The 13,632-nt window shown below is 39.3% G+C and overlaps 3 protein-coding genes across 4 annotated transcripts in view; 1 reads left to right on the top strand and 2 right to left on the bottom strand.

The window, feature by feature from the left end:
* Positions 1–604: 604 nt before the first annotated feature.
* LOC128741135 (uncharacterized) lies at positions 605–5,804 on the bottom strand. The gene is made up of 7 exons (XM_053836730.1): positions 5,504–5,804; positions 5,253–5,411; positions 4,869–5,194; positions 4,547–4,670; positions 1,389–3,278; positions 1,057–1,186; positions 605–970 (listed from the first exon to the last, which is right to left on the bottom strand). The coding sequence occupies exons 1-7, from the start codon at positions 5,656–5,658 to the stop codon at positions 944–946; spliced, it is 2,811 nt and encodes a 936-aa protein (XP_053692705.1). The 5' UTR covers positions 5,659–5,804; the 3' UTR covers positions 605–943.
* Positions 5,805–8,052: 2,248 nt separating this feature from the next.
* Positions 8,053–9,292, top strand: LOC128742379 (uncharacterized). Of its 2 annotated transcripts, XM_053838723.1 has the most exons (4): positions 8,053–8,313; positions 8,371–8,713; positions 8,775–8,884; positions 9,009–9,292. In XM_053838723.1, exons 1-3 carry the CDS (start codon positions 8,121–8,123, stop codon positions 8,881–8,883), a joined length of 645 nt encoding a protein of 214 aa, XP_053694698.1. In that variant the 5' UTR covers positions 8,053–8,120; the 3' UTR covers position 8,884; positions 9,009–9,292. The 2 variants fall into 2 exon arrangements, with proteins under 2 accessions (XP_053694698.1, XP_053694697.1); XM_053838722.1 differs by having other exon boundaries at positions 8,775–9,292.
* LOC128739855 (dynein axonemal heavy chain 6) overlaps positions 8,934–13,632 on the bottom strand; it is a 27,903-nt gene continuing 23,204 nt past the window's right edge. The window contains 4 exon segments of the mRNA XM_053835356.1: positions 8,934–9,260; positions 10,004–12,488; positions 12,558–12,824; positions 12,884–13,620. Of these exon segments, the coding sequence (XP_053691331.1) occupies positions 8,934–9,260; positions 10,004–12,488; positions 12,558–12,824; positions 12,884–13,620 (3,816 nt within the window).

Genomic DNA, 13,632 nt, shown 5'->3' with positions numbered 1-13,632 from the left:
CTTGACAGTGCACAAGTGACAAGTCCCTCCTATAGTTAAGTGTACTAGTCAGAGGAACGAATGAGTCCTCGCCAGGGATGGCTAAAATATGGGATAGTACTGGCAGCGAGAAATAAGTGGGTAAAGTAGATCAAGCTTTTTGAAGGAAGGGTAAACCCTAATACACACAAGCACGCATAAAATTTAATAAGCATATCGCTCATTCAATAGCGATTATAATAGCAAAAAGAAATGCAGTGCAGGTCATACAGCAAACACCTGGGCGGTATCACAATAGATCAACTATCCTGGTTGTAGTGATGAGTTCACATCGGAAAAAAATACTAAAGTGAAGAGTACTATTGATTCATCCAGAGCCACAAGACCACTCATGATAAACATAAATTTAGCTTCAAACTAATTTACTATCAATACTACTTCACATTCTGCAGCATCGTTCGCACCACTGCACGGCCGAGCATGCGAATACAGAGACGAAATATTTAAAGTGATGTTAACGTTGGGGTTGGAAACAGGCGAACATGATAAGAAGTCAATATTCTCGAGCTTCAGAAATATTCATTTTCTTTCAACAAACCGCAAACTATTCTAATGATTCTATGAAACGTTTATTTCAATTAACTATTTATTAAATATTAATAGTATTCAATGCATTCTTACGCCAGCAAAGGCAATGCTGGTATGTATAATCAAATCAATTATCTGTGGGGAAATTAATTCTGAAAATGAACGGTTTACCGACAACAAGAATGCCAGATACTCGTACGTACTCCTACGAATTGTTCGACAGACTGGCGCATTACCTTAGCCATTAACAGTTCGGAATAACTCAACTTGCTTACGGTGCTGTTACCGTCACTCTTTATGCCACAGATTATTACAGATCAGCATTCAGTAGTACACCATTATCGAAAGTGTAAGCGTGTGTGTGTATTGATTAAATTCAATAATATGCCCTGCGAGGATTATTCTAAATAGGAAAAGAGAACGAAAAAAAAGAGTTGAATGTGAATGGATGTAAAAGTGCACGAAAATATTTAACTAAACCCAACGCACCAGTGGATTTGGTCGAAATCGGTATGCAAGCATCATACGCTTACGATATGCGTCGTACTCGTTATCGTCCACCTCCGGATTGTCTGTCGGCATAACTCCCAGTCCCTGGTTATTATCGCGTTGCGATGCTCTGTAAATGAAAGTAAAATACTATCGATCTGTTTATTTTATCACAGCACAACGCCGTGAGTGCGAAGCAAGCCAAAGCATTAATGTACTTAACGTACAATTTGAGTGCAATACAAAAACTTAAAAGTGTTGCATTTTACTCAATACTGTGGCTTACTTTAGCACGAAATCGTCGCACTGCAAATATTATTGCGAAAAATTACTTGTTAATAGGATCAACGATACCACTGCCGTCAGCTCCTAATCCTTGACCTTCCTTCCAGCCCAGTTTTTGCAACATTTGAAAACCCACGTTGTCCTCCTTGAGCTTGTACTCTTTATAATCGCTCAGGTTGGGCTGTCGATTGTTCTTTTGTGCGTCGTATTTTTCCATGAACTTGCGCAATTCTTCAGGCGGTAGAAAATCCCCAATGTGGTGCTTTCCTTCTGACTTTTTCGTTAGTTCGTTGGCCCACAGTTGTGTAGCCTCCATTTCCTGCGAACGAAGCTTATGTTCCCAAGTTCCTCCAGTCGTATCCTCATCGGAATCGTATTCATACTTGAACTTTCCGCTGGCAGCTAATCGGTCAATTTCTTGCCGTTTCCGCAACATGTCCTGGTAAAGCAAGTTTATTTTGTAATGGTCCTCCGCTTTCCGCCAATCTTCTTCGGAAAGATTAGTTGTGCCGAAATTCTGACGAACGTAAGCCAGCAGAGCCGGGTCACTACGGCCTACGGTGCTTAGTTTTGCAGGTTGATAGTGTGAGGACGAAGGACCAGACGTCTGTGAGGGAGTAGTACAATCAGGCGCTGAGCTTGGGGTTGCTTGAATCGAAACCTGGTCACCCCAGCGGCTCTTACGGCGTTTGGCATTTGTCTCACTTTCATTTACGGTGGCACCAGCTTGGGTAGGTTCCTCAAGCGTTTCTAATGGCTTATTCTTAACAAAGTCTGAATCCGTTGAGCTATACTCTCCACGAGAGTTTGTTGAGACTATTTTTGCCTGCTCGAGTTTCAATTTTTTGTAATCCTCAAAGTTTGGTTGGCTATCAGAATGCTTGCGGAATTTACACATAAAGCTATCATATTCATCGCGCATTAAAAATGACTCCAAGCTGGTTGCACCAGTACGGTCGTAGAATTTTGTGATCTCGTTTATCCACAACAGAACGGCATTCATTTTATCTGCATTGAGAATATGATCTTGTTCGGTATCTATTTGTTCATTGCCACCATTACCCATCAATTGATTACTAGCGAATCGTTCATGTAGCTGAATTTTGCTAGACATATCTTCGTACAGCAAGCGAATTCTAAAATGCTCTTCTGCTTTTTTCCAACTTTCGGGACTAACGTCAACGGTGCCGAAACATTGGAAAACAAATTGCAACAAACCTGGATTCAAGCGAGAATTTTGATGTTGTTGGGGCTGTACGCCACCGTAAGAACTAGACGGTAGTTCAGAATTTGCTGTAGTACTATTCTGTGAATTATCGGCTGATCCTTTACTATCCCTCGCAAAATCTTGGCCATCCGCTCCTTCCATCTGATCACCCCAGCGTGATTTTTTCCTGTGTTTTTGTCTAGCATTTTTTGCACCGCCACCACCACCACTCGAATTGCCTGCCTTTTCGCTATGAGAGTCTTGCTTGCCCTCCGAAGATTCTCCAAAATCGTCATCCGTATCGGTCGAGGTATCCTCTCTCACATTACCGGCGTTCATAGTTTTCCGTTTCAGATTCTTTAAGTTTCGTTTGCGAGCTTCCCGTACGAATTCTGTATCGGAATCTGTTTCTGTCGTAGATTTATCATCGTAAAAATGTTTCTCATCACCGTAATAATTTGGCTGCATCTGAATCGGCTCGTCATTTGCCGCTTGGTCCTCTGGGGCTAGGGTTTGCACTTCTTCGTCCATATTGGTATCGTCCAGTACATCCTCGGGGTCATATTTGGAATCATCCCTTGGTACAGTTGGGACAGCTGACGGGCCTGCACTGCGGAATGGTTGAGGTGGTGGCGGCAAAGCATGCTCAATTCCGGCTGTCTTAAACAGTCTTGCTACAATCATATGTCGATAGTTTCTGTAAGCCTCTGACTGTCTATCAAATAAGAACCTAAACAATGAAAAAAGGTAGAATGGGGCATGAAAGCAAAGGTAAAATGTTTTCAACTACAGATACGACAGATAATAAATAGTTTGAAACACATTGACCATACGGCATAAATGCGATCGCTTTGTTCTATTGCATTCGGTGGAAAAAGGATACAATAATAAATATATTTATTACAGGAAATAATGTTTCTTATAACGCTGAATTGTATTGGTTATTATACCTTATGTTTGAATTTTAAGCCCAATCCGTTTAAAAATGCAATAATCCAAATCGGCAAGAAAGTTATATTCTAAACAATTAATTAAAAGCCTAATTATAATTTATTTCTAAAGAATTGTCAAAGCTAAAGTCCATTGGCTGCTTTTAAAATATTGTTATGATCATAGCTAAAATTTAATGTGATCCATTGAATAATTGAAACCACAGGAGAGATGTGAATCTCGATTTAAATATAATAATAATTGTCCCAAGCCTAATGTAACCGATTTTTGAACATGCTTCTAACTTGTTGTTCGGTGGAGCAACACCGAACAAAAATCCGTTTTATATTTAATGGAATGTTATATTAAGATTGCTAAAATGGCTGCATATTGCTTTAATTAAACATGTACAATCTAATATACAAAATCGATAAAAAGACGACCCCTCAGTAATTTTAAAATTTAAAAATCTTCCGCTGAGGTTTCCGTTAAAAACCTTTCATTAGAACATTGCCATTAGGCCGTATGAATAATAGAGTTTCACTTCTTCCATAAGATTGACATTTAAATGCAAAACAAACTGTTCTATTCATACAGCCTATTAGCTGGCCAAAAATCTTACCATCAACTTGATGTTGAACTAGAAAATCATACAAGCTAAAGAAACAGAAAAATATTGTTACGCAATTTGGCTCGATACCTGGATAAGAATTGTAAAATATCCTAACACAATTTACTGTAAGGCACACAGGTCTTACGTTAGAAATGCTCACAATGCAAAGCAAATGCGACCTGCTGATCTGATCTGCACCGAATTTAAAACAGCAGGTCTAATCCCTGAATACTTCCCAATCCTACCTTACCGCCAAACATATGCCAACCGAAATAAAACAATTGAACCAGCCGTCGCAGGTGATCGAAGCCGTTTCTATGGTCTTACGGGATTGCAGCACCGGTAACGTCTCTAGTACATATTCAGCCGTCTCCCATGTGTGCATGCGGTGTTTGTCGGTGATCATATGTGTATTGCAGTAGAGATGTAAATACATAATATAAGTAAAAAATTACCAAAGCGATGGATGCAAGTCATTTTTACGTGAACTTAATTTTTCTTCATAAACATCACCGATATCGGCAACCAATTCAACCAACTCTTCAACTGTCGTTGGTAATTTATCATTCTCTGAAAATACTATACAAAAATTATAACTAAAAGAACATAGACCAATGTCATATTAGCAACGGTGATAGAACGAAATGACCGAATGAACGTTCCAATTGAACAATTTTAAGCCAGGCTTCAATTGTTAAGAAATATCCAATGTTCAGTGAAGCATAGGAAATCCATTCCGTCACGATTCTATCACAATGAACACTTTTGCCTACTAACCTTTACATTCGGCACCCACTTCAGGAACTGGCTCTAGCGATGGTTGTTGAGTTTGCAGTTGTGGCTGTTGAGGACATACTTCCACAGACACTTCTGGTGCTACATCAGGACGAATGGGCTCGATTACGGCCTCGGGAATAGGGGGCGGCAATGGAGCCGGTTGCAATAACGCCATCATAGGCGGAGGATGCGCTATATTGTAGTAGGAGGCATAAGCTATTTCCGCGGGGACAGCTGCAATAGACGGTGGAACAGGTGGTGCTGGGGGTGGGGGTGGCGGAAGAATCGGTATTTGCACTGTTTCGTCGGCTTTAAATTTTTTTTCACTAGAAATAATAAACGACAGGTTATAAAAATGATTCAGCAACACATTTTTTTTGTTACCTATTGGAAGGTTCCTCCTCAGCAACACGTTTATTTTGATCCTCGTTGGTTTTCGCAAACTTTTCGCTTAACTTTTTAAAGTTTTCTAAGAACGATCCATCATTGTTAAATGGAATCTTCAATGCTGCACTTGACTTATCTGTCTCAGACTCATCGACACTAACGCAAACATGGAAGTTCCAAACATATTACATAAGGGTTAGTGAAAATTCAGAATAGTACAGTTGGGAATTATAAATGTCTCAATTTACCTTGCATTGTTTTTACTAGCTTCTGCGACAATCTGCTTGGCCATTTGCAGTGTGCGCTGTTTTTCCAAAATTTGTTGCCTTTTCTGAGCGATGAGCTGTTCCTGTTGAGACATTTGGGCTATCCGATCCGTTCGAGTGAAGTTAACGCGAGGCATCTTGCTCAGTTGAACTTTCAGTGGTATTTTTTACACAAAGGTTTCCTACTTGTGAGTAACTTGAACACCCGCACAAACGTTTTATGTGTTTAATGGAAAAATATTGCTGTTTTGGCAAAAATTGTACCACCCAAAAATCCAGTTTCTGAAAATCTGTTGACTTGACAAGCACTGAGAAAGAAGAAGCACGAGGGGTGGCACAATGCTTCGTCGTGTCAAGAATATTAAAATGTCACTTTTATACACGAAAAAATTGGATCGGTGTGATATTTAAATTGAAGATAGAACTAACAAAAGGGCGAATGTCGCAAGCGTAAACAAACCGAGTGAGGGTTGATTTTCTTATGCTGGCCCAGCAAAAAATAACTCTCACCCGTTTTGTTTACATTTGCGACATTCGCCCTTTTGTTAATTCTATCTAGAATTGTCGACCAACATTTGAAAGGGGCGGATAAGCCAACTGTCATACAGAACGAGTGAGAGTTATTTTTTGCTGGAGCAGCATAGGAAAACGAACTCTCACTCAGGGATGCCAGGTGATTTTTTGAAAAGTCTTCACAAATCAAGAAAAATGTCTTCATATGTCTTCTTCCGGCTTTCCAGATTTTTTTCCCATTTGAATTGCATGGTGAAGACATGTCTTCAAGTGAAGACATTTCAAAATAAAAGTCTTCTTTGTAACAAAAATGTCTTCAAAATGAAGACATGTCTTCACTTCTGGCATCTCATTGCAAAGTACACGGCTGTACAAAGTGACAGTCGGTCTGTTTTTATCACCCCATCGACAGGCAACCATGCTTTTGCAGCCAACCAGGGATACCAGACTTGCAGATTTGTCTGCAAATTCCAGATTTTTGGAACGGTCTTGCAGATCATTATAAATTTGCAGTTATTTGCAGTTTTTCTGACTTTTATTGTTTTGGTGCAGATTTTTGTTCGAAGCTCTTTAAACTTTCACAGACTTCATAAAAAAGTGTGCAGATTTTCGCAGATTATTTTTAAACCAGAAAATTCGAGTAGCCGGAAAACTGCTCGATTTTTTCGGCTTTCGAGCAGTTGCAGACATTTTTTAAGAAAATATGGCATCTCTGCAGCCAACATCTGAGCGTGAGCGAAAATGAAATATCATTTCATCACTTCGTTTCACTCGACTGCCAGCAGCTTGATTTGGGCCCGCTGTCAAATTTTGAGCCCAGGACATGCTGTCGCTGACGTTCACTGCAGCTCGATATGGAGATGTCGATGGCGATAGCACTTTTATGAGCGATATCGCACTTTGGATGGTACAATTTTCCTTGCAATTCACAATATTCAATCCAGCTTTCCACGAGCGATAATGGCGGATATTGGGCACAAGTGGGCACAAGTGGGCACATTCTTTTTACATTCATTGCAGGAGCGTCTAGTTCGCCCTGACGGAGTTACTATGGTAACATCCATGATTGTTTGTTGTTCGAGTGTAAAAATGTAAACATTGTTTAATTTTGCAGATTAGCTGAAGTGGAACATAACTAAACGGATTCAAACTTTTATGGTGGTTTGCGGCCATAATTTGCTGAAGGCACTAGCTTACTAGAATACTTTTTCACAATCGTGTGAATTAAAAATTTGAAACATCACACATTAATGCAAACATTAACTTCATGTTGGTCGAGCCGTTGTCAAGTTTGTTCTCGAAGAGCATCTCGACTTGATAAGAAACTTTCCGTTGCGTATTTGGACATTCTCCCTGAAGTTTGCGAATGCTGCGAAGCCACAATCCATAAAACTTCTTGTCCGTTCAATTATGTTCCTCTTTAGCTGATCTGCAAAATTGAACAATGTTTACATTTTTACATTCGAACAACAAACAATCATGAATGTAGCCATAAAGCATTGCACGCAGATGTCAGTGCGTTTTTTTCCTCCCAGGTTTGACAGTGTTGTGGGGTTTGTTTTGATTACTTATTCGTAAGACCCAGAAGCAAAAAACTGCAAAAAGGGCAAAAATATATGTTGTACAGAACTGTTATCATTTTCCTGCTTCGGAAAAGTCGGGTATTTCCGGTTTCCGCAAACAAGTGGTACCAATTACAAGTAATAAACCCACTAGCAATAAAATTAGGTTACAAAGGAAATCAAAACAAAACACACAAAAACGTCAAACCAGAGTTGAGGTTAGGCACCGTGCAAAGGTTTATTAATGCCAAAAGATTGTGCCCACTTGTGCCCAATATCCGGATTCGGATTTCTGGCAGTTTTGTTTCGAGTAGCTCAAAAGTCAAAATAGATTTTTAATAAATCTGGCATCTCTGGTTATTCGTAAACAAAATCAAAATTTTTATCGTTGGTTTTTTGGTTGTGGTCTGGTGCTCGTGAATGACGGTTATTTACTATTATACTATTCTATTCTCTCATTAAGTTTTTTAATAAGTTAGTTGCTGCAAATTTAAGTTAATAAGTTATTTAAGTGAAATAAAAACATGATGGATACAAAAGGTTCACATGTTTATACTGATTTGAATGCTTCGTGGTCAGAAGAACTTAAATCAGAACAGCAAAGACTATTCAAAACCGAGCTAATTATTAAACTCTTAAAACAACCGGATGTTTCACTATCTGTCGAAAACAGAGCTTTAATTAGTATTCACCAACATGATGGCTCTCTCCCTCTGGGTGATACATAAAGTTAGTATCAATATATGGTTAATTTTAATTAAGTTCTTTTTACAGGGTTAGACAGTATACGGAATGTCGAACTAAGTTATCACGACCGCATAATGCTAAATCGGGTGCTGGAGGCGAAAATACTGAAGTTCACACAGCCAGTGGTAGAGAAGTTTCTGGAACTAACCGATAATAATTTAAACTCCCTTGGAAATTCTACACATCAAGACTATTTTGATGTGCTGGAGCTTGATGCAGAAAAAAGATCACTAACTGAAAAATTATTAAAGTTGAAAAACCGTAAAATACATTTTATGAATCTTTGCGCTGAAATGAGAACTGGGCCTTATCAGCGGAACAATGTTGAAACAAAAAATGTCGAGAGCAAAGCTTTACAAATAAAAGCTGAGTAGGTTGCATCTGAAATTGTATTTTGTACGTTAATCATATAATAGTGTATCCTTTTCCAGGACAATTCAGCGAGTTATGGTTCACGAAATAGTTACTAGTACTGCCCATGCACAAAAGGCTGTAAAAGAGGTGGAATCTAATATTGATACACTGTTGGGCTTCAAATAGCGTAAGCAATATTGTTTATTTTCATTTTATTTAATTAGAAAATGTGTACATTAATCTGTAATAAGTGTTACTAAAGCGGTCCCTTGTAAAATCCAATAATCAGAAGATTTGTTTGTTTCCAAAAGAATCGATAGAACAAAATTTGTCGAGTGACCGGTGGTGGACAATACTCCCGCTCGTACACTTGTTTTGTATAATGGTGCTTCATAACGGTTTCCGACGTCCAACTGTACGCATGGTTTCAACCAAACTACCGGGAGCCTTGATACGAGCTCCCCGAGACGGGCATCACACAAACCTCCCTCTTTTGGATCCCATCGGCCTGCTTCAACAAACAATCCATGCACTAATATTCCATAATCTGGAACTTTGAGATCCTCGAAAAAGGAATTACTCTGTAATAGAAAAGACGGATAAAATCGACATAAAAACAGTAAATGATGTCCATATATAATGGTTTCAGATGACTGCCATAATAAATTTAAACGAAAATTGTGTAAATAGACATTGGTCCAATGCAATTGATGTTAGTTCAGGTAAGTACACGTACTTATAACGTTTTCTAACATACAGATTATATATATTGCTGTATTCATACTAACAAACTTGTACACGCTGCCTATCATTTCAAAAACCGGCATTTAAATTCAAAATATTTTATATATAAAAATAGGCAAAAATAACATATAATTCTAAATGCACATTTTTCGTTTCGTTAATTTCGACTCATCGGGAAATAGGATGTGTAAAATCTGAAGCTTAACAACAGAAATTATTCGTCGATTTAAGGTTTAACACGTTTTCACGTTTAACCGGGGGACAACATTATGTATTCCAATACTACTGGCTAACATGATTTACATTTTTGGTTGAAATTATGCATTTTATTATTGCGCCTGTTTTCATTAACCATATTACCAGGGAATAACATTGGAATTTAAATCAAATATCATAACTAATAGCCACGAAACTGTATAATTAAACACTTTCTAATCAGAACTTAGAACACAAATTGTAATAAGATTGGGTTGATAAAAAAGGTAGAATCTAAGCAAATATAAATGTTAGAAGCAAAAATGTAAATGTATATCGTTTGACTTGTAATTGTAAAACCAAAAACAATTCAAATACTCACTTTTTGTCCTCTAGTTCTGCGTTCGTAAACAACTTGTTGGTTCAGAACACACCCCATTATTTCAAAATCGAAACGTAACGTATCGATGGGTATATCATTCTGTCTTGAATACGTCTGCAGTGTTCCAGTTAAAAACGATTGGGGGAAAAATAGCCCACAGATCCATGATGAAATTGGCAGGCCATCGTCAATCCACGACTGCACGTAGTCAATCCGTTGCTGCAGATCAAAAATCCAGCTGCCGAGCGACTTTGTAGATAGAAATCCTTTGCTATGCCACAGCTGAGGAACTTGATTGTTAGTGAATGCCCGATAAATTGTTTCCAAGCTCTCTGACATAACAACGAAGCCTTGGATGGCTTTCTCTAGGTCATTCAAATTGCTGTGAATTACTTGCAGTAGCCTATCAAAGCGTTCTATCTCTTGCAGTAGCACAGTTGTCAACGAAGGAATGCGATTCTTATTGTCACGTTTCATTAGATCGGGATAGGGATTATCACTGTTGATATTTCTAGCGACTGCTGACCTAATGCTTTGAATTTTGTCCAAGCACAATTTGTCCATTGCTGCCAAAGCAGCTTCACCCAATGCGTCGCCACCGCTAAGACCGCTCAGCAACGTATTAACAAAGAACATAGTTTCATTTCTATTAAAAATTATGTTCGCATTTTGATGCATTCCGAAGAGCTCCGGTGGATCATGGATCGATAAATCGTTGGCATAAGTTTTGTACTCGTCCAAGCTTCGACCTTTTGGACAATAGTACAATCCACTTTCGCTATACTGGTAGTCGTCAGATAATATAGCTTCGGATGAAAATATTTTTAAAATCGACCTTAAACATCTCTGGTCCCAGCTGTCGGTTACTCTTCCACCGTATGTGATTTCACCATTGATGTACTCTAAAGCATCCCAAGGAATGGGTAGTTTTATTTCTCGCTCGCAATAGATATCTAGCGTTCGTAATGCACACTCTCGATCGCTTTCATTGAATTCATAAGTTATATTCCAGCCGAGTGGACCGAATTTCCTGCGCTCTAAAATTATTCCGTGAAACATACAAAGACCAAACACCATGTTTCTCCACTGTTGTCCTAGTGCATGCATCTCGAATCCACTCTTGTCTAAATCATCCAGTGATCGAACCAAATTAGCACGCAGCCCTTTCGGTGGTTCGTTTGTAACTTTAACTGAATTTTGTAGCACACTTATTGGAAATGTTTTCACGGGCATCGAAGATAAGTACAAACGAAATCCGTCGTGGACTGCCTGCAAACCCATAGCAATGTTGGTCACGATTTTTTCCATAGATTCCATCCACGAAGTAGCAAGATGGCAATTTTGAAGAAACACCCAATCGCCATGCTTTGTTCCGTTGTCGATTAACGCCTCTGCGGCTGGACCTTGTCCTTGACCCAAAGAAATTGAAAACAGTTTTTCCGCAAATTCCTTCTCTTGCGCAAACTTGATCAGTGCTGTCATTGGATCAGATCCAGGCGATAATACAAACACAAGCGGAGTCGTGGGCGATATATCCTCGTACAAAGAAGGCAAACTTGTATTCTTGAGCGGCTCAGTATACTGTTTACCCAGTTTAATCCGAATTAATTCGGTAATCGCAATAACTAAACTTTCATCTTTCAATGCGGCAATAAGCATTAACTTTTCCGCGCCAGTGAGTAAAGCATTCCAATCTTTAGATGAAGTCGTCGGCTTCAGTGCGGGAGATACGTTTTCTTTGAAATCCTGGATGCCTATTTCAATAGACTCATTCAAACAACCGGATAAACCGGAGAAATTTGTGAAACTCTCTTCTAAATATCTACAGCTAAACCATTGCTTATCTGACATAAAGCCGGGTTTATCTGCAATTGAGAAGTTCTGATTGGGAGGTCCTCTCAAAATGAAATGCAATTGGTCATCAGTAAACTCTTTATCCTCTTTGCTTACGGCAACTGTCACCAAAAATCCGTAGATTGTTTTGTGCTTTTCCAGTAAACCGCGACTAATATTCGCGAATACTGTAAATGTGATATCATTGAGTAAATTAGCCAAGCGTTCCGGAAGATCCATTTTCACATGAGGCCTCGCAATCACGGAACAATAAACATGTGAGAAATATCGCAAACTAAACTGGTACATTGGATCGATGTCAGCCAAAGATGACACGACAAAATACAGAACAGCTCCACGTGACGCTAGGATGCGATATTTTTCTCTGGTTGCGGCAATTGTTTGTTCCGTTTTTTCTGTCTCAACAAGTCGATCGGCTATGACAATCGAAGTTTCCTTGGACTCATTCAGTGCATCCACCAGTTCTTCATCATCGAGGATGTTACCTTTGGAGCTATAGAGCAGCTTCAACACTTTATCTTCCAAAAGAAGCAATTGCTGCTTGTCGGCATTAATTCGTACGATTAGATCGCTGCGCTGTTTTTCCATCTCCGGAAGTTCGATCTTGATTATATCACTGAAAAAAATACCGCTTGATTACACAGTACCTACATATGTTTTACACGAGTTTTTGTACAATACTCACGCAAGTAGTTGATCCTCCAAGCCGCCACGCGATACCTGGAAATTAACCAAGCTAACCTGAATGCAGATTTCAGGCAAAAAGTGAGGGTTCGCTAGTTTCGTTGTCATGTACAATCTAAAATTACTATCGTAGTCAACATCTACATCACCCAGTTTTATCATTGGCCTCCCATTTTGTATGAACACCCGCTTTAGCAAAACAGATTCCAGAACGGGATCCAAGGTTTCCTGTATGTCTTCTATGAGCATGGGTATCCCTTGTCTAATGCTGAAAATAATAAAAAAAAAATGGCATGGTATAATAATAAAACAAAGATGGTTGAGTACCATATTTCCAGTATTCGCATCATATTAGTATCTGTTAGTTTTATAATTTTAAGTTCGTTTGCTGCTTCCATGTTGCGCACCCAGCGATTCGCTTGTTCTTGGGGATCGATCATCAGAGGCCATCTGCCTCCTTGCGTCGATATGATTCCGTTTTCTACCGAGATCTCGTCCCTTGGCAGACCGAACATGTTCCATTGCCTGATCTGATACGAATCACCCAAAATTTTAATCAGATTGAACCGGTCGCTGCTCGGGATGTTCAAATTTCTGCACTCTTCTACCCAGCTTTTTGAAATTTCTCGCCGGTAATCCATTGGAAAAGCACCCAAATACGCAACATACGCAGAAGCTACAAGGACATCTCCGGGTACCGCGAATTGTTCAGCTGTTAGTTCCTGTACCGTATCTCGCCAACGGATTTCCTCATCCGCCAAAGCTGAAGTCAGCCGGCCTGCTCGGTTTAAGCGCGTCGTAGTCAAGTCATTGTGATCCTGGAGTACCTTCATCTCGCGTTTCTTTTCGTCCAAATTAGCCATCAACATTAAAATTTTCGCTTCGATTTCGGCGAGCTCATTTTGTTTCGATTTCAAAAGTTGCATCACTTGATTCAGTTCCTCTTCGGCGGCTTTTTGTTTCTGAATTTTCGGCTCAACCACTTTATAGACTTTGGCGAACCTTTCTACTGCTATTACCCACAGGCACATCGACTTGGCTACTTTGGACACCTTTTCTATGATCTGTAACAAAGA

This window comes from Sabethes cyaneus, chromosome 3 (assembly GCF_943734655.1).
Source record: "Sabethes cyaneus chromosome 3, idSabCyanKW18_F2, whole genome shotgun sequence".
Lineage (NCBI taxonomy): Eukaryota > Metazoa > Arthropoda > Insecta > Diptera > Culicidae > Sabethes > Sabethes cyaneus.
Note: the sequence above shows the minus strand (reverse complement) of the source record. Positions and strands in the feature narration are given on the sequence as shown.

Bases quoted from the DNA above. Each gene is read 5' to 3' on its own strand.
- LOC128741135 (XM_053836730.1), bottom strand. From the start codon at position 5,658: ATGCCTCGCGTTAACTTCACTCGAACGGATCGGATAGCCCAAATGTCT. The intron at 5,412-5,503 runs GTAAATTGAGAC...TGTTTGCGTTAG, and splicing joins GCTAGTAAAAACAATGCAAG to TGTCGATGAGTCTGAGACAG. The intron at 3,279-4,546 runs GTAATTTTTTAC...TTCATTGTTTAG, and splicing joins GACTTGCATCCATCGCTTTG to GTTCTTATTTGATAGACAGT.
- LOC128742379 (XM_053838723.1), top strand. From the start codon at position 8,121: ATGATGGATACAAAAGGTTCACATGTTTATACTGATTTGAATGCTTCG. The intron at 8,314-8,370 runs GTGATACATAAA...TTCTTTTTACAG, and splicing joins TGATGGCTCTCTCCCTCTGG to GGTTAGACAGTATACGGAAT. The intron at 8,714-8,774 runs GTAGGTTGCATC...ATCCTTTTCCAG, and splicing joins GCTTTACAAATAAAAGCTGA to GACAATTCAGCGAGTTATGG.